Source organism: Halictus rubicundus, chromosome 6, assembly GCF_050948215.1.
Source record: "Halictus rubicundus isolate RS-2024b chromosome 6, iyHalRubi1_principal, whole genome shotgun sequence".
Lineage (NCBI taxonomy): Eukaryota > Metazoa > Arthropoda > Insecta > Hymenoptera > Halictidae > Halictus > Halictus rubicundus.
Window position 1 is genome coordinate 9,182,856 of NC_135154.1, and position 21,089 is coordinate 9,203,944.

At 43.4% G+C, this 21,089-nt stretch overlaps 1 protein-coding gene across 1 annotated transcript; it reads right to left on the bottom strand.

Moving 5' to 3' along the window:
• Nucleotides 1-16,025: 16,025 nt before the first annotated feature.
• Noc (zinc finger protein no ocelli) lies at nt 16,026-19,193 on the bottom strand. Its single transcript, XM_076789833.1, has 2 exons — nt 18,866-19,193; nt 16,026-18,482 (listed from the first exon to the last, which is right to left on the bottom strand). The coding sequence occupies exons 1-2, from the start codon at nt 18,950-18,952 to the stop codon at nt 17,118-17,120; spliced, it is 1,452 nt and encodes a 483-aa protein (XP_076645948.1). The 5' UTR covers nt 18,953-19,193; the 3' UTR covers nt 16,026-17,117.
• Between the last annotated feature and the right edge of the window lie 1,896 nt (nt 19,194-21,089).

Here is a 21,089-nt window from a genome sequence, read left to right on the forward strand (position 1 = left end):
ATATTTCACGATCGAGGTAAATATTGAATATGGATATATCTTTTCCCTGCGGTAACGTGAAATGTGTGTCCGATAACTTCCAGTTAATTATAAATAATCATTTTTTAACTAGAAAATATCGCCCCCCTCGTACACCACATTGTTCGCGTTGATGGATCGGAATAAAGATAAGTGAAATCACTTATCCGAAAGATTTATTATTAAATTGCTTTACCGTGATAATTTCACGGAAAATTAATATTCTAAATAACTCGAAAGTTTTCTAGTTTACCGAAGTCTATTAGCTGTACAAATTAATTTATTCCTTTCAGAATCAATCAATTGTAACTTTACTTTATTTGCAAATCTCCTACTTGCGGATATATTAATTACTTGTAAGAGAAAGTACGTGCAACAGAAAGTGTTGGATACTTAAAGAGAATGTATATGTTAATTGCTCGTAAATAATCAATTTTGTGCATCTAGTGATAGTAAATAATTTTCTATAAATGAAGTGTTCAATGTAAAAGTGGTGTAAGTCAATATTTGTCGATTTACCGGAACTCCACAAGAGTCTATATTAATTTATGTTAAATATAATTTCAGTTTGTATAGGACAAACGCGTTTCACAGAACTTTTCCCATCGAGATGAACGCAAGAGTGTCGAGAAGTACAAATTGGTTCCGATAATTGATTCAATACTCTCTTGCCAATGGAGCGTTGTAATTCAACGGGAATCTCCGGGTCTAGATTTCAATTTCTATTTGCGATATCGATCCCGGGTGGTGAGCAGCGTTGTTGCCTGGGTAGCAGAAACCCGGCGAAGGCATTGCGGTTCATTAAGACGAGGTTGTAGCTGATTCTTCCTGATTCCTTGTATTTAGATTGTAAAACGACGCGATAAGGAGTGCAAAGCCGCCTTCCATCCGAAGGTATATCTACCCTCAGCACGGCCGGATATATACGGGCTCGCAGGATAACGCGAGGCAAGAGATAGTTCGGGTTTAACCCCCTCGACAACCACTGCTATACCTCCTCTTACTTAGGAACTCCTTGGCTCCTTATCACCAGGCCGGGCTATAACCAACCGAAGTTTCCTCATCAATGTCCCATCCAACCTGGCGTCGCCGACTTCCTGCCTCCTCTCGAGTGCCTCGTTATACGGCTTTTGTCACTAACATTTTACACGAAAATTACGATACCGCGGCTTAAGCGAGACAAAGACGCCAGGCGGTTCACCGGCGATGCCGCCCGACCCCCACTCTAATCTAATTAATCGATATTACCGTGATATTGTTGCCACGGCTCCAACAAGAATCTGTCGGCCTTAACCCTACGCTCTTCCAAACAAAACTACCTGTTTTTAATACAATGCTCACTCAGATTTCGAATTCACCTTTCTATATATTTACTCAGGCACCTTTAACCCTCCGTGAACCAGTTAAAACCGCTAAAGATGCTTCTCTCCCCAAAAATAAATCTTATATAAATTTCTGTGGCCCGGAAAGAGCGTCGGAAAAAGAAGGGGGTGATCCCTGACGTGATTCCAAGCACCTTTCTCCTTTACCAATTCGTGCCAAAGCGCTTTGTTTTCGAATAATTAACGAAAAACGCGGACCAATCAGAGCGCAGCTACAGCAGACGGCTTCCGGCTCGGCCAACGGCAACGCCGCGCTGGGCGGGGCCTGTCTCCCACCCGGAATCCGCTCGCTATAGCCGCGCTGTGATTGGTCCGCGTTTTCGTAGTTGAGTGCAATTTATTTATTTTCTGGAAAACAACATAAATATTAGAAACAGTGCGAAAATGTTTGATCACGGAGGCACGACGATTTGAAATAACAATTTAATGAGCCACGTGTAATTCAGAGCTACAAGTACTATTACACTTGCAAGTGAAATTAATTTAAACCCCGTTGAATAACCCGGCGTAATCAGGTTAAGAAAAAAACCTGCATATCATTGCCCTTTAGAAGTCATTACCTCTCATTATGCTCGAGCTTAGACGTCCGGACGATCGGCGTGTCGGGAAAAAGAATAAACTTATTCAAATAGTTAATGATTTTACATATTTGAAATACACCTGGAGAATTTATTTTCTTCGAACGACGCGACGGGATATTACCCACACGATTTCTTCTCTGCGCGTAAAAACCAGTTTCATCAGTGTAAATTGGTACTCGTTTACGTTTCAGCCCGTCGCGCACGAATAAACTACCATGTTTCTTAATTCCAATGTTACCAACAACAACGGAATGTATGGCAGGCCAAACGTGTTATTACGTCTTACTAAAAACATCAACGCCCGGGGAGATCCGAGCGTATTAACGAGAAATTAAAAGGGCGATTATAACGTGAAAGTTACGAAAATATCAAATTAATAATGAGAAATGAACAATCTTCCACAGTACGTTAATATTATTCGGATTAATGTATTTTATTTAAGACGTCAAGTCAATCAAGACTCGAAGGAGAAAAAGCATGTCAAGCAATACTGAAAGAATGACAAAAAGAACAACTCGATATAAAACACTTACCGTCGCCGGTAAGATTGCAAAATTTATTTTGCGAATAATCCAAAGCATTACCATGGAAATGAAAACAAGCAGATATAAATATTGTATTGTATATGCTGCATGCAAAATATTCAGCAAATGCTTCTTTCTTCATTTTGTTATTGTTTACGTATCCGATTTCTGCTTGTATTCGCAAAAGCACTGTATTATAATAGTTAGACCGCGGATTTTTTTATGTGTTTTATTCACAACACTGTATACATTCGAGCAAGGACAGAGAAATGCTTGGAGAACAGAAAAACGACTCGATTATTCGCGCGCGAATTTCTAACGAACTTCGGAAGACCATTCCCGCATAATACCCGTGTGAAAATCATTTCTGCAGAAGAGCGCGAGCTAAAATTTCCAAACGGATTTCGCATTCTCGCACCGCGTCACGAAATCGTTAATTGGCGTTAAGAAATGTCAGCTGCTGCACCGAAGAGGGCAACGAAGAAAAAGTGAATGCTTTCAGAAGTACGTTCGGCGTGTGTGTGTGTGTACTCGGTGCTTGTGCGCACGCACACAGACAACTGCGGCGCGTACGGACGCGTGTATGACACATATATAATCAAACGTGAGTAAAGTCTCTTGTCAGTTGGCTCCGTTACACCAATCACAATTAATCTGTCGGCCCCTTTGTAGTCGACTAGATTGAGAGATAACTCCCTCCTTCATGCTCGATCCAATAATTTAAGGTAATTACAAGCGTAGCGTACTGGTAGATAGGCTGCAGACGCGGCGCGGTCAAACACACTCGAAACTACAGCGCCGTGGCATGATGTCGTAAAACGCTTTTTTTCTTTTTTTTCTTTTTCGAACCGAGCACCGGTGATCGACTCGGAAATTAATTTGATTTCCAGAGGCGGAATCGCTTTCGTGAAATAAAGCAAAACGAATGAAAAATATGATACCACCGGCACAGTGTTCCCGAGAAACTTTCCACCAAATTAATTTAACGATACGTTTGTATAATCAGATCTGTATCACGGGGCACGCTCGGATACGCCACCGAGTAATCACCACGGTGCCAGAGCCGAGAGCAAACGTTCACGTTTCATCGTAACGGCACGCGGGAGCGGTAATAATTTTTGTAATTGCTAATTTTCTGGTTAACTGCAGGTCGTTTTTATGAATTTTACGGAGCCCACGTAGCATGCCCGTTCCTAATGAATTAAACGAACGATTTTATTTCATGCTGATTTTAAATTCAATTCATTGTTCGAACTACCCCCGTTCTGTTTCTTCGAGTTTTAATAACTTCTAATAAAGTCGCCACCAGAAGAACTATTATTAACCTATCAATTTTACGACGTGCTTAATATACTATTTGCGCGGCTACATGTATTCAATTTTTTGCTTTCGTCGAATTTTATGGTCTCAGAAGAAAAAACGACGAGTAGATGTTAATACACATTTATAGCTGAATTCAAGATTCGTTCGTACGAGTCATGGCGGAAAAGAGTATAAAAAGGAAAATATGCAACATTAAATTGGTTATGGCTACAAATGATCTACGGTCAAAGATTTATATTATCACCGCTGATAGATTTTCAGTTAAAAATATATAATGTTGTGTAACATATATTAATTATATATTCCTGGTATCTCCAAGCATTTGTTTAATGAATTTTCAATTTAGTATGCGCATGTTCGAATCGTAAAATACTCACGCCGGCGCGGCGTATATTTCGTTTTTAAAAATGGATTTCATAACTGAAATGCAGTTTTATTCTCAAACACCGGCGACGCTCTTTTAACGTGGCATATTGAACATTCGCGAACAATGCGACATTGTTAGACCGTGGTATCACCCCAACGCGACTCGAGAAGTGGGAAAATCAACATTAACATATTCCTACGCACATTTTCTTCCAGGCTCAAAAACAATCGGAAAACACATTTTTGTTTTAAATGTTTCTTTGCTGCTACGTGATATTATAGGTATCGACTAATATTATATCTATTAGTTAAAAAAAAATTCATGATTTCCCAGAGCCCGGTCTTCGTAGATAAGGTAGAGTGACTACATTACCGTCAAAAAATGATTTTACGTGCCTCAAGTTTTCGTCCTTATAAAAGAAGATTTTGTCGCTGGTAAAGGACTCATTCGAAAGAGGAAGGTTCAATCTAGTGCACACTGGTCAGGAGCTGCCGAGATTATGCAGATATTTGGTAATATAAGCGTTAGAAGTAGGCCAAAAATTGACGATGCGCATGCCGTGGAATCCAAGCGTTTCTATGCCATTGGATGAGTTTTCTGGAGGAAATCGAGAGCAGCGCGCACTAGAAAATATCTCCAGCTACAAATTGAGCTATATTTTGTCTTGATTCCCTGCGAAATAAAGCGAAAAACTTGAGGCACGTGTCTGGCGTCAGAATTCATGATATCGATAATACAGAGCAAAAATGTGAAAAGTTTAGTCACAGACTTGAGACCCGTCGGATCAAGACCAAGACGGATCTTAAGTCTGCGTCCGAAGGCTGTGAATGGAAATTATTAATTAGAAGGTCACGTGACTATCCCGGGCCCATCCACCCAAAAACGGAAGGTCTTTCGATCGATTTGTCCTTTCGGAGAACGCTAGATCAGCAAGAATCGCCCCGTAAATCCGCCTCTCGTCAAAAGTACGAGAAAAGGACGTTTCATCGGATGTGATAACATTGCGTGTACACGTATGCATCATGCGCGGCGCATCGACGCCGGCTGTCGGCCAGCGAAATAAAAGGAAAATTCAAAGGCGTCCATCAATTATCGTTATTCATTATACTCGCGACTATTCATCGGGTGACCGCGGAAGAAGGGGCGTGCAGAAGTCGGGGCCGATCGTAGAAGGAGCCGCGTAAAAAAATGGTTAATGCCGTACCATTAAGAAGACTAGGATATACGACTTGTGCAACATTATCAGCCGTAGCGGCGCAACGGTGGTTGCCTCTTTCCTAGCCACCGACCCGCGTCGACTCAGCTGATCGCTATGCCGCTGTCGTATTATGTAAATTCTTGACATCAGCTCTGACCCCACAATTAGTTATTCCCGTACGTTAAAGTTTCGCGGAGGATTCTCTGGTGTCTTCCTTATGGAATTCTCGGCGGTCGCGTATCGACGCGACGCGACGCGACGCGGTGCCGCGAGAAGCTCCTGACGCGCGACGTGGACGCGGAAGTATCTTCGGTTATTCCTGCCGGCGCGTGTAATTCCTCGCTGGATATTATAAGATATCTATAATCCGAGAGATGCCGTCTTCCCTTTGATTGCTAACGAATTTATCGCGCACGTTCGCGGCCGTAACGTGTTTACACGGGCCCGGAAAATCAACTGCGAAGAAACCATTCTGCAGTTTTCGAAACGTTCACCCGCGAACGCGGCATTATACGGTAGAACCTCGCTCGTTGCAACCTCGTTCATTGCGCGGAATCCTCATTCGTTGCATAGTTGGGATTCCCACCACGAGTTGATGGTAATTCTGAAACTTGCACTGTGGTTGTAAGCGGCATCACGGAGCGGGAAAACACATCGCGTGATTGGCTACTTCTTTCGTAGCATGCACCTCGATTTTTGGACGCATTTTCGGGCCCGTTTCGTACAATTAGCGAGGTTCTACTGTAGTCATAGAATATTTCGGCATAGTAGCTTCAGATGGAACGTAGGAGAAAATAGGGTAATTATTACCAAACCACGCGTCTTAAGTTTTCAACTTTTCTTGTTTACGTGTCACTATACCGTTCGCCTGCACGGTATCAAGGTCACGGGAAAGACGCATGCTGAACTTGTTTTGTTTCTGTACTCCCAGAATATCAAAACAAAAACCATCCCATTTGAGAAAACCTTGAAATAACCTTGAAAGAATAAAGATAAACATTCTTTTGTGATAAAAGTCCCACTACAGGAGTTATATCAAGCGGCACTTACAAGCTGTATAATAGCAAACGGGCTAACAACTCGCAAGGAGTCACAGCTCGCAAAAATGGTAAAGGACGTTCCGCTTTACGTCTGTCTCGAGGAAAAATATTCGTATCCAGAACGGTCCAATATTTTCGGAATAACCTTCACGGAAGCCCGACCGGATAACGGAACGGAGAAGGAAGTGTCTGGCTGAGAACTGTACCGAGATGTATCAAAGTCTCCGGATTAGACTACTGGTTCCGCTCGGAAAAATCGAATGCAAAGGCGTGTTGGTAGACCACTATTTTAGCGGAACCGTCGCGTCGCGTCGCGTCGCGCGGCAGGGAGGTCATCTTTTACGCCGTTCCCAACGACCTGTCCGACGATCCGGAGAAGATGAACGCGCATAGTCAATACGAAGTCAACGTCTAGAAACGTGTGGACGTAGCGCAGCTCGCGAAGATAGAGAGGGACAGGGAACCGGGAGGAGAAGGAGGATAGGACGAAAAAGAGACGGAGAAAGACCGAGATAGAGATGGAAGTGAGGTCGAATAGCAGCGCTCCGATCAACATTAATCACTATCCGAAGCGAGTAGATAGCCGTCGAATGCTCGCTTTCTAAAGCAAGGTGAAGGGGTGGCTGATAGATGGAGGTGATGAATGGCTCCGTGACGCGGAGCGATCCATCATCTCGGGGCCGACATCCCGGGAGCTGCCTACTGCGAGAGCTAGCAGGAGAGATTTCGCGCGAGAGGTCACCTCGGCTAATTCATCATCCGGTCCGTCGCGTTCTATCTCCTTCTCTCTCCCCCTCTCTCACCTCTCTTTCCCTCCTCTTCCTTCCTCCTACCCCTCCGTGCCTAATACACACTTCACCCCTTTCCCTCGATTCCACCCACTTTTCTCACCTCTTTTCACTCCGCCGTAGTTCCCCCTGTTTTCAGTGCAGCAGCCGCGCCGCCGGTTTCCGCGACTTCTTCTCTTTCTCTCTCTCTCTCTCTCTCTCTCTCTCTCTCTCTCTCTCTCTCTCTCTCTCTCTCTCTCTCTCTCTCTCTCTCTCCCCCCTCCTCTCTCTCTTTCTTTCTCTCTCGACAGACTTGCCTAGTTTCGTTACTAAAACCGTGACAACTACGGGCAAACTGGATCTGGTGGTGTCTCTGTCTCATAGCCGACCACTCAAAGGAAACGTCAGCCAGCTGGGCATCGTTAACGCCGTCTCTTTGACGGCACCGTGATCGATGAAACGGCGAGAGCGGCGTCTGGAGCTGCCGCGCTGAAGTTGATCCGCGTAAAACTTACTATCGAGCAAATCTTATTGGATTTCAAGCAGCTGTTGATTACGCGCTGCTTCCACGTCGTTATAAATATAGATCGCCCCGATCGGAACGACTTTCGTTTCTTTCTACCCGGATTTCGTTAACCTGTGCTCGCCATTTTGTGGATCTATAAAAATTAAAGACAAAAATATAATATCACGTTCATGAATAACACGTTAAGAATACACGTTACACGTTAAGAATATATCAGCAAAAATTTTATATTGGCTAATTGCAAAACAAAAATGAATGAAATCAAATAAGCCCAGAAACTACCCAAAAAATAGTTGAAAACTGCTTTTAATGTATACTTTTTTATCATTCTCACATAGTGTGCCGCCATTTTGAACGCATTCCTTAATAACCACTGCTTTTGCTGTAACTCCTGCAAAGGTCATTTAGAGGGCAACAGATTATACACACTTGAATTTGTCTTTTTATTGGTTGCAATGGTTCGCAAATAAAAATATGTCGTTCTATTTACAAAAACGTATATATGGGAACATTCTTTCTAACCTATAAATTCACGTGAAAATATTATTTAAGATATAACTTTGAACTTAATCCAACTGGTTAACCTGTAACTGGTTAAGCTGCGATAATACGATAGGCGACATGCGACGGATTAGATTTTGTAAGTATCGATCGTTTCTAAAATAAACAATCCAAGTAGATCTCGGCAAACATTTCAACACCAGATGGAAATAGCTTGGATTGATAACAGCTTTAACCTCTGCATTTCGCATCGGGAAACTGTACCACTATACATTATCCTCTCGTGAATAATCAATGGGAAATGACGAAATGAATATGAGATAGTACTTCTGCCCGTGTATTTCCTTCCTAAATAAGATAACCATTAACTTGAAAAGCGATGACATGAAAAAGGAGTACGAAAAATTTCCAATTATAAGCGTCAAATGTTTTTGGAATGCTATTATCGTCTCTTAGATATTGTTGTGCTCGATGCAAATAGCTTGTATTTAAGCATTCAACTGTACGTGGTTTTGCAAAAGTGAAATAGGCAATCAGAAGCAGCAAGTTCATTTTAAAAAATACTTGAGAATTTCCCTTAGCGAAAATTGCAATTATTAAATTTTGCTATTTTCTGTAGGTAAAAATAGTACTATTTACGTAAATACTCGTTTAATTTTAAAAGATTTTTTGTTGCGCAAGAATTAAATATTCAAGTAGCTAGGTTGAGCAAATGTATGCCATATTTTCCACAGTTACTAAACATTTTTGCAATTATTTTCGTACGTTTTCAATTTTCGTCTTGTATAAAAAAAAGAAGCATAAACATTTTCTTTTCAATAATAGTCTTGAAAGGAATCATTAAATTATGTTACTACATAGTAATGACTTCCTGATACACAAATGAGATTGTTTTTGGCGCAAAGTCTGATTTTGTAAATAATTTTTACATTAGCTTCTGCTTCTTACTATTTGTATAATAAAACTTTCAAGATTTCCTCAAAGTTCCCCGAGTAGGTAAATTAAATCAAAGAGCGTATAAATTATTTATTATACGTAGAAATATGTTGAACACTTCCTGAAGAGTTCCGTATAATCGCAGATAAGCGTCTAAAAGTCCACAGTGTACTTAGGCACACGCAACACGCAGGATTTATTAGGAAATACCTTAATAGGCATATCAGCGAACGTCTGAATTGATTTGCTACACGATACCCGCAGAAATCCTTTAGAAAGAGCCGGTCGGAGGTAAGTCGTATCATCGAAATTAAATGCGCTCATACGCAAACAGTGGCTTGCATTCATGCTGGGTGTAAATGGAAGTAACAAGGAGGCACAATGCATCACCGGCCTGCGGTTGATTCTTGCGTTCAGCGCCGTGCGTACGATGACGCTGCGGGAGACACCGACGTGAAAGCAAAATCTACGGGGCTGTCGCATTCTCGACAATCCCCTAAGCGACAATCAACATATCATTTCACCCATAAAAAAAATATATATCGAATATTTCTCAATACTCCGTGCCGAGTTTCAATACCGGATCTTTATGCAAAATAAAAATGTTCTACGATAATTGTAAAAATCTAGAGCTAAATAGAAATTTTATTATTAAAATATACTATATTCGAAGCCACTTTTTCCTGTGCGAAAATGTTCTCCGCGGCTCTGTTAAGAAGTTATCCACGGAAAAACACGGACCAATCAGAGGCAGGTTCCTTTGAGCGCGGCGTCGGCATTGGCCGAGCCGGAATCCGTCCGCAGTAGCCGCGCTCTGATTGGTCCGTGTTTTTCCGTGGATAACTTCTTAACAGAGCCGCGGAGAACATTTTCGCAAAGGAGAAAGTTACTGTAAATAACCTCGGGAATCGCCTCTTTCAAGTAAGTACACCATTTTTGGGACACCCTGTATATTAGGAAGAGCATCCCGCGTCCGCGATACAAAGTTTAAAGTTGCCGGAACGAGTTTCCGCGTTTCAGGGGCATTTCACCGTCGAAGAAAGAAAGCCGGCGGGTCAACGATATCTTTCCCCGTCGATTGCATCCTCTAAAAATTCAATTTTATGTGTCAGAAGCGCGAACATCGTAAAACCTTCAGCAAGGTTTGCCCTATCGATTTCGTCTTCCACAATTTCTGCCGAGGGGGATCGGCTGTAGCTTATAGATGAATTATAGTTGCTCTTTGCTGTCGCGCATTCAACGGTGATGTATGACTCGACGGGAGATGGCAGGTAGAAAACATCCACGATGTACGGCCTGTTAATAACAGCAAGAATGAACGAACGGCTGCACAGCGCGGTACACAGATGCCGCTGGCGGCTAGACCCCCTTTGTGTTTTATTACAAACGATACGTCAGCCACGATGTATGGGCTGCTTTTATCCACGGCCTGTTATTGATGTGCTAAATTGTCTGCCCTGACTCGTAAGACTGGCCACGATGGCTGATAGACATCGTTCAGGGACGTGTTCCCGACGACAAAAAGATTCGATCGAGGACACAACGGACTTTCTTTGATCGAAGTTATGCTAAAACCCCGACGGTGCAGGACACACGGCCTGCAAATCGTCCATCACCTTCCTTTTCTTGGTTTTCTCCATCAAGAATAACCTACGATAAGAGACCCAATTACTGTACCTATATCAATTACACTTATTTTTAAAACATAATGCATATTAATTTCTCTTTTTCTTTTTTACCTGGTCAACGACCAGGACGTTCTAGAACGACTATGACGTCGACGAAAGCACGGTAAAAATCATCCACTTGCAACCAAAATGGCTGTATTCTATATTAAAACATTTTGAAATGAAACACGGTGAAATGAAAGCTTAAAATGTTTTATTATGAATAGAAACATTCCGAAGGGACGTAACAATAACGAAAAAAGGAAGAAAACTAAAATAGAATTAGAATTTGATTTCGAACACGCGCGACAAGAATAAATTTTTAAATAAAAACGAGCCCGCGAAAAATGCCAGTCAAAAATTGTCGGACTAATAGCACGAAGCAGATTCATTTTAAAATGTATTTTAGAATTCATTTTGTAAAATTCATGGTAGAATTTATTTGCGAATTCATTTTATAAAATTCATTTAGTCCTCCAGAATATATTTCACTCTTCGGAAGATCGTATTACAATTGCCTTTTAATTCAAACCTAATTCATAAGACCACACGTGGACTTTTAATTGAGAAACCCGCGTTCCGGAAGTCTTCGATGATAATAAATCGTTTATTTGCGACTTGTTCGCGTTCTCGTCTTTCTGGTTATCGAGATAGATCCGGACAGGATAGCAAAAAGACACGGCGAAACAGAATGGGTATTAATCGCGACACCTACAACCGACACAATAACGATGCATACGTCGTAACACGAAGTGCACTGTTTGATTTCTCAATGTCCGTCGGTGTGGGTTTGCAGACGTGTGTCGGAGAAAGTTGTAATTTCCGGTGCAACTTTAATCGTTGGGAAAAAGTAGGAAACCATATTTCTTATTTAGTGATGGGAAGTAACACGTCGCTCGCCAGCATATTATTCATAAACATTACATTTCAGAGCGGAAATGAAAAATGAAAGCTACAGCGTTTGGAATGCTATTTAAAAAATGGAAATTAATTCTCCGCTGAATACAATTTACTATATGAATTTTTCCCAGGACGCTCGGAAATCGCATCAAATGGAACTTTTATGAAATTTCTTTTCTTCGTTAATACGTCTACTATTACTATGTATAGTTTTTTAAATGTCTCAACTACCATCTCGTTGCAATCTCTACTGTAACAAAAATATATACCAATTTCTACGGAGAGCGACATAAAACATAATTTGACAACGGGTTGACCCGAAAATGCTTCCGGTAGAATTATATATGGTCGAACAGAACATTAATCCCGAAAGTTTATGATCAGAAATTAATGTCAGTTACTATACACCTGTAAATTAAATGCGATTCATAATATATACACCTCGTAAAACGAAATCAATAACAATAAAATTACAAATTATTGAACAAGTAAATTACGCTTAGCACTTTGAACCGGATTTACAAGCCGCGTTACTATTAATGAATATTGAAAGACTGTGTATTCATTAGGGAGTTAATAATAATCAAATAACAAATAATAGCTGAGACTAAATTTTGGAAATATTGGATAACATTTTGAAAGGGATATTAAATAAAGAGATTAATAAATAACATTAGTAAAACACAATGTTAATCTTTGTTCACACGCAAGAGTTTCCACAATGACATAATATCTTTTTCTTAATATTCGTTATGCTTTAAGAATAAGTATAATTAATATAGGCACAGTAGTTGATACCGTTCCAAAATGGAAAATACTACATATTCTGCTAATATTATTTTTAATAAGTTACCGTAAATAGAGTTTAACCTAAGTCTCTATCGAGATTTCCTAAATAAGAACAATGGAAAAGATTTATATAGTCTGTTCCGATGCCCCTTTTTAGTGTTCCGTGTGGTTTTGTGCGAGGCAATGACGCGTGATCCACGAGTAGATAAACTAATGTCACCGTCATTACTAGAGTTCCGGTTGCGTCGATTATCTTTCGATTAAAGACAGAGCGCAATCTGTTACCGCTGATTGAATCGTTTTTCAGAGCAACGCCGCTGCTAAATTGCTTGCTTCATCGCGCTCGGGTTAATAGATGATGTACTTCGTTTCGAGCAACGGGACAGAACGTCCGATAGGCGACTCATCATGTGACACATCTAGCTGGCACAGCGATCTACATAGCAAGAACATGACGTTTGCGTGAAAGACGATCGACGACGGGCACGACGGCAAATGCCTGAAGATAGATTTACACTTTCCCTTCCGCCATTACCATGAATACTTTACAGTGTCCCGGCGTTAATGCCGAAGAAATAGTTCTTGTCGGAAAGACCCGGGGACTCAAAGCTGATGCGGAGAACAGCTGTTAGAAATATATTACGCGGAAGATCAATAAAATCACTCTTGAGGCTCGGAGTGAAGTCACGCGCCAGACACTAATTCTTCTACATTTTTTGTTTCTCTTCTTTTCTATTCCCCCTCGTTCCCGAAACAAAACCGTTAACACCGGACGGATTAAAATAAATTTCTATTATGTTTATAAACGTTCGCGTTTATTTGGAGCCTCGAAAAAAAGACACGGCCAGAATAAATAGACGCCGCCGGAAATAGACGCCCGCGGAAAGTCCAATACGCTCGATGTCGAAAAAGCCGATGATTTATTTTGTAATTCTTATTTACGACTTTCGTGCTCGCACGCTCCAGACAAAATGTCGCCCGCTAACCCCGGGGGGCTCGTAACTAATGGCTAAAACAGAGACGGCACGACGATACTTCGTTCTATAATTAGTCAAATTATTTGTTTGCAACTTCAGGAATCGGACAAGTCGACCTGACCTCGTCAATGTGACGACAGTCGTCCGCAAACGGTTAACGCCTAATCTTCGGAGCGAACGATGTCGTACAATGAATATGCAATTCACTTTTCGTTCCGCAAATTATATTAACGTAGCTATCGCGAGTGAAACCGTGAAAAAATCGCAAGTCGCGGGGTTAATTGGCGAAACGATTGATACGTTCCACTGTCGTCGAGCCGCCCACTTATCGGCGGCAATTCATTTAAAAAAAAAAAAAAAGATTATTGCTCCCATTACGCGATTAGCCGTACTTGTTATCCGTCCGGCGGCGAGCCTCTAGAAACCGCGAAACATACAATGTTTCTCGGCAGATCGAATCACGGGTGGTATAACTGACGCGGTTAGATGTATCTACACGTAAATACTCTAGTTAGAGCGGACGAGTCGCTAATTGAGATTCAGCGATGCGCATAATGGTACCGAAATAACATGAATTCCAATCCGCGGAACGAACCCGGAAGGCGAAATACGAGGAGACTATTCATCCCGACGGTTAAAATCACCGAATATTTCACTTTGCTGAGCCAGCTGAGCCTGCCACCGCCTGTCGTGGCACCCTGGCGATGGAAACGACGTACGCAGAGGGTAAAGCAAGTCTTCTCCCTCCGCGTGGGTCTAAAAACCTTCAACCACCCACTCCGTTTCTCCCTGGTGTCCCTTCCCGTCGCTCCTCCGCGTTTTTCACTCGCCCTCGCCGCTCCCCTCGTCCTGTCTCAACCCCCAGCACCCCCTACGCCCCCATACCCCTACCCCCGTCCTCCACCCCACCTCCTTTTCCGCCTTCCGACACTAGGCTGCAGATTTATGCGCCCCGCCTTGCAGCGTTGATATCCGAGAACTCGCGACCTGCTCCGTCCGTAATGAAAGAAATAAATTTACTCTCCTCGGTGCCCCCGGGGATTGAGACTCGCCCGTTCGTGCGCGCACACGAACGAACAGTCCCCGGCACCCTAGTGGTGCGAATCAAAACTACACGCGCTCATCCTTGGCGCTTCCGACTCTCGTTCCGAGCCCCGACGGATCATCCGTTCCTCCTCCGCTTTCCATTTGTATCGCCGCTTACGCGAGGTTTACGCGAAACCTAAACGCGAGGGCCGATTGACCCGGCGAGATCAAACACGAGTGAATTCTGTTTTGGACACCGAGACATTCCGCGGAGAGCGAGGGTGCTGGGTCCCGCGAACAAATTTCTATTTTATAATATGATAAATAATTACCAATTAACACTTTGGGGACAGGCACACCGTTCCGGGCATGGCGGCAGTGGTAATAAAAATGTCAAGCGTGACGGCGTCAAAGCAGCCGCGCCGTCGGGCCTCGGCTCAAGCGTCGAAGACATCAAAACAAACGCCGCCGCATCAATCGATGCCGATTCTTAAAGTTTAATTTACGGCTTTCCTTATCGCCAGGCTCGGTTCGACCTGCCAAAGACGTCTCCGAGGTGTTAACTGCACAGCTAGGACGAAAGACGGCAGCGTAATAGGAAATGTGAATATTTTTGTGTATAAAATACCTGCAGGTCCCTTTAGTACTAAGTATAAGAGCAAGAAGTTAATACCTAAATATGGCTATGAAACAGTCTTACACGTTACCGATGAAGAGTATGAATTGGTTGGCTTTAGAAAAATATTTGCCGATAACTTGTTTTCTTTTACCTAGAAAAAATCGTAAAAAGCGACAGCATACTTATGTACTTAGTTTTTAATCTCACTGAATCAATTGTAACAAGGACAAACGTTAATCGTCCATATCTAATGCAAAAATCTCGAGATACGATTCACATTTCTTATCAGTAGCTCACGTACGCTTAACTAAAGTTTCACTCTATTTAATTACGACAATAAATATACTTAGCAACTGAATTTAACCCTCAAAAATTCAAACCCGACACCGAGCAACTTATCTGCGTACATAAGCTTCGTTCTTCTGTGCTTTTCTCAAGAAACAACCTCGTTTGTTAAAGTATACGCGAGTTTTCAGTATTACACAGGCACGATAAATAATTATTTTGATATATTTGAAACAAAAAGAACATATTTTTCAAGTTTTGCGACTAATGTTTCCGAGGAGCCGCCTCAGTCTCTTTTGGAGTAAAGAATAATCTTTATGAAATCAAAAATTGTTTCAAAAATAATTTTTAATGAAGTGTAAAAGCTACAAATAGGATTACGAAAGCAATTTCGACCATTTGAACGACTTTATCCAAAATTCCGGTTGCGGTAAGATGATTAGATGAAATAAATAAATTCTTGAATTAAATTCTCTAATTCTTAAATTCCGTGAAAATAATCGCACAGAAGTTAAAAACATAAAGCACAACAACAACAGCACAGTATGGATTTCACAACAGCCAGGTGAAGAGGAGAATGCTAGTAAAGACACATATACTTAATGATTCCACAAACATTGTTTTTATTAAAGCGGTATGGAAACTCAACGATATTTACAAGAGATATTTACAGTGCAAATAATATTATATCATACATTACGATTCCATCAGAATACTTTACATGGTAGACAATGTAATCTGACGCGCGCCTGAACGAATTTTGAAAACGTTGCGTATTCTCTCGCAACGATCGTAATTTTCAAATCGGGTGAAATAATCTGCACACTTTTGTTTCCGTTCTCACGTGTCTCTTCTCATATACAAAACGATGCAAATAAGTTAGACGTAATATGTATTTTGCCGCAGAGATAGTTTAGATACCATTGTTAGTATTTCTTATTCGTTCTTCGAAAAAAAAAGAAAAAAGAAAAATAGCGTAATATCACAGTTATATCATGGACATAGAACATGCACGACCGTCGCGCGTCGCGTCGGGTGTTGGCATAAGTGGACGCGGGTATACAGAGACAGACGTCGCACAATTTCGCCGAGAATGCAATCGTGTTCGCTTTCCGAAGTTATGCAGTGAACGCATCGCTTGAAACACAATCGGAAAATACATATACATACGTATATCGAGCAGCTTGAGAACCGAAGGGGGCACAGGCAATTTTCAATACAGACATTGTTTCCGGTCTCAACAATTCACAAGTCTCAATTTCTTCACGGCCGTGAATAAAAGAAAACGTTTGCACACGATTTACCGCCCACGTCAAAATATTCCGATATCGTTCGAAAACCGGCGAACTTCCTCTTTCTTTTTCTGTTGTGGTGTACATGTTCTTCCCTAGAGTAGAATAATCAAAATGTTGTGAGATGTACGTTCAATATAGGATTTCTGCAAAGAATGATTTCGCGATGAAACAAACTGTCAATATATCTTTATAAACTTTAATCATAATTCTGAATTTATACACACATATGTATATATATATATAGATTTATTTATTTATATATATTTTTTAAATAAATTTATATTATACACGTTTCGTTATTTACACAACAGTCTGTCAAAGAGTCGCAGTTTCTCTCTATTTTACACTATCCTGGGACTGTACACTGTTTTCATTATACAACACCGAGTATCCTTTTTATGGATGTACGGCGGCACCGATTCGCTGCCCGTAGATCGCGTACGGCGAATAATACGGTCCTAACGCGTTGAAAGCGCTATAGGGCGACGCGGCGAGCGACGCTGGCAAAGGTCCCGTCGGCGGTTTTCCGTAAGGATGGTATCTGGCGCTGAGTGGGCTCAAAGATGGCGTTGGATAGGAGCCGCCGCTCGCGCGATGAAGGGCTGCCGACGGCGAGAGCAGAGGATGCGGATGCGGATTGCTGAGAAGGGCGGCCGAGGACGCATGATCGCCGCCGGTCAGGCTCGTGTGGCTGCGAAGATGCTGCAGAAGCTCCTCGGACGTGGTGAATCTTTTTCCGCAGTACGCGTCGCCGGCGATCCAATTACAAACGTACGGTCTGCCGCCGGTCAGCGTGGATGGATACGAGAGGGACGGCGGTGCCATAGGTCCTAACGACGACAACGCCATGGCCAGTCCGTACTTTTGATGATCGCACTGCGTGCAACCGCTCGGGCATGTCCCTGTGCCCATCATTAACTGCGCACTGTGCATACTGTATTGGCAACCGGTGCAGTAAGGATCCTTGCAGACCGGCACCAGTGCTTCGCCGCCGGCCGGAGTCTTGACGCGAGCGTAGCTCAAGTACGGATTGCCGCCCGTCGGCGTGGTCGAAGGGTAGCCTAGAAGAGCCGCCGCGGCAGCGTGATGATGCGAGAAGGGAGACGCGCCGGCGAACGGCGGTCTGAACGCTGGATTCTCCGCGAGACCTGGCGGACAGCAAAGCGGATTCCCAGAGAATCCTGGCAGGCCGGGTTTGTACGCGCCCAAATTCGAATCCTTCGCGTGGCCGCCGGAAAGAATCTCCATTCCGGATCGGATGATCGGGCTGGCACCGTTGTTGTTGTTGCTGCGCGGGGATCCGTCGGTCTTCTCGCGATCCGCCGGCGTTTTCCTGTCTGCCGACGGTGTGCTGGTGGTGGTCGCGGTCGCCTGGCTCATCGGCGACGCCGACTTCCGTCCGACGGGCGTCCTATTACCCGACGATTTTTTCTCAGAGTGACCGTTATCACATACACTCACACTGTCCTGACCACTAACACTGTGCACACTGGCCTTCGACGTCGGCCGACCCTCGTCGGTCGACCTCTTCGACACAACGTTGGTCTCGTACGGCTTGAACGCCAACGACTTCCCATCCGACGGGCTGCTGCGGGTATTCCGTTCCAATTTCGCAGCCGGCGGTGATTTTGCGTTCGTCCCGGCGTTCATGCCCTTCGGGGTTTTATCCAGCGGAGAGATCAACGGCTTCGTCGGGGAATCGGCACCGATCTGACTGCATGTCTGCGCCAACAACGCTAAAGGACTTTTCTTCGCATCCAACTGTAACACGAAAACGGAAGAAAATGCGTTACGAAAGAAGACACGGAATGTTTATAAAACTATGGGGATCGTTCATTCGATTTAAAGTCGCGGGACAATCGTGGTCTCGAGAAAGATGTGCGAACATACAGCAACCCGTCGGAGAGCGCGTGCCGCCCGAAAGCGGGCGATAGGCGACAAATAGTATCCTAACGTTTCGATTAAAATCTCCTCTGTTATATTTATCCTTCGCTCCGAAGCATTTATCGTTAATCGAGAGTATCTTTTTATTGAAAAATGTCGGTGTTGATGGACCGACGGAAGAGCGACGGAAAAGTGTCCGACGGCACAGAAGTTTCCGAACGAAACTCCGTGCATACGTGTTGTATCATTGTTATACTAACCGTGGTTGGAAGCGGAGAAAGATAATCCGGCTGTAGGTACTGATTATGTCCAGTAGTCAGCATACCGCCTTCCTCAAGGACAACCATTTGGTTTTGCACTTGTTTAGCCAATCACTGCACGAAACCACAAATGTATTCTCACAGATCACAAATAAATAGTGTAAACCGTTCTGCAGGGGGAGAGGGGAGGGGGTGCACGCAGAAGATGCGGTGGCACACGTAGCAGCGTCTCGGGTGTTGCGTACTCTGGTCGATCGATCCTTACGTAGCACGAAGCGATTAAACTGAAACGACGTACACCGAGTGAAATCCAGGAAAATAGTGGTAGCTCTCGGCGGAGCTGTTCGGAGCACGGAGTGGAATGCGACCGCAACGCCGCCTGGCGACACGGCACCCTCTCTTCCCCTCCCTGTTCGACAAGCCGGGGTGTATAACCTGTCCTCTCCTGTCATCCCCACCATTTTCTGGTCGGAGGATTATGGTGGGAGAATTGCGGTGGGGTTTGGCCCTGTGTGGGGTGTGGGAAGGCATTCTAATTCAACACGCCACCCATGATGTTGGCCCGACGATGACAGCTCCCATCCCGGCTTTGATATTTCACCGCTTTTACAGCCGTCCATCCCCCCTCCCCTCCTCTTGCTCCTCTCGCTCTCTCTCTCTCTCTCTCTCTCTCTCTCCGTCTCCCTCTCTTCCCTTCTCCTCTTTCGTTCCCTTACTCTCTCCACACCCCCTTCCCGCCTGTTCGCCTACCATAGCTACCTCGACATGGAACCGTCCCTGCCACCACAGCAACCCGATATTTTATACCGTGAAACCTGTCTGTCTCTCCGACCGGCCTCGCTTAATAAGCAGCTTTCAAAATAGAAATGTAATGGGCCGGTGGGGAAGGGAATGTCGGGTGATTGATTGCTCGCTCAGCGACTTACCGACTTGCCACAGCCCACGGGATAACGAATGACAGCCACTTAAGCGCTGTTTGCCTACAATTTTGTAAAAGCGTTTTAATTATCGCCTCGACCGCACCTCGACTTTGTCGCGCATTAAGTCACCGGATACTGAACGTTCCGAGCGACTGATCTCCGGCTCCACTTCCTTGTTATTTCAACTTGTTAACAGAAGAAGACGACCTGTTCGACGGTTAACCGGCCGCTTACGTTAACCCGCATCCGCCGATTGGTCCCTACTTTCGCATTTCGTCGCGGGCGGATCTGGAACCTCCGCTTTCGACCGCTCGAAATCGTATCTTTGCTGGAAACCGTGAAACTCGTCGATTGCTCCGTTAATTTTGGAAGTCTGTCACCCGCTCGGGATTTTTAAACAGATCTTCTATCATAAACCAAGATGTCTCGAGATTTTCACCAAATACGGCTCCGAAGAGTTCCGTCACTTTGCATCATTATATTAACAACAGTCGTAGTCACGTTTCCCTTTCTTACAGAACTTACAAAAGCGTACTCGCACAAGTTTATCGTAACGAATAAATTACGTTATTTCGGAATTTCTCAGAAAAGTCGTTTTTATGACCGGAGTGATGGTAACAAGAAAAAGCGATCGCTCATTTTGATCCGTTTGGTAGTAATGTTACGGTTAGGATTCGTATTGCAGTCTTTCGGTAATAACTTGTAACATAAATAACCTTTCAAAAGCCACGCAACGGAATGAAATTCTTTTATCGGGCGATCGGCCCGTCACGTTACTCGCGAGGATAAATATCTGTTCATGACTATTACAAATTACTTTCGCAATGATCATTGCGAAGAAGTATTTATATAAAGCCCCGGAAATAATTATACATTCATTGCATATATGTCTGCACGTTAAAAGTTACGCATCGCGGCTGTTGCACTCAGCCCCGGCATGGTCATTAAAAAACTTGAATATCAGCCGCGTTGAAATTCAAACGTTCCGCGCGGTTAGAAAATTACGGCCGTTTCACTTGTTAGTACGACTTCTGCACGATAAAGCGATCGATGAAGTAGCTATGTTAAAGGGTAATTACAACGAATTATGACAATATCCACGCACCGAGTATGTAGACCACATACCCGCGAGAAGGGATAATTAGATTGGGAAACGTATTGCGCTAGAATGTAACTGTACAGTGTGTCCGAGACGCGTATACCTACTCGCTTGTCCTTTTCATTTCAATTCATACTGTATCTGTACTTTTCAGATTCTATAGCGCGACAACTGAGAAAAACATTTTCCTTATTAGCGTGTCATT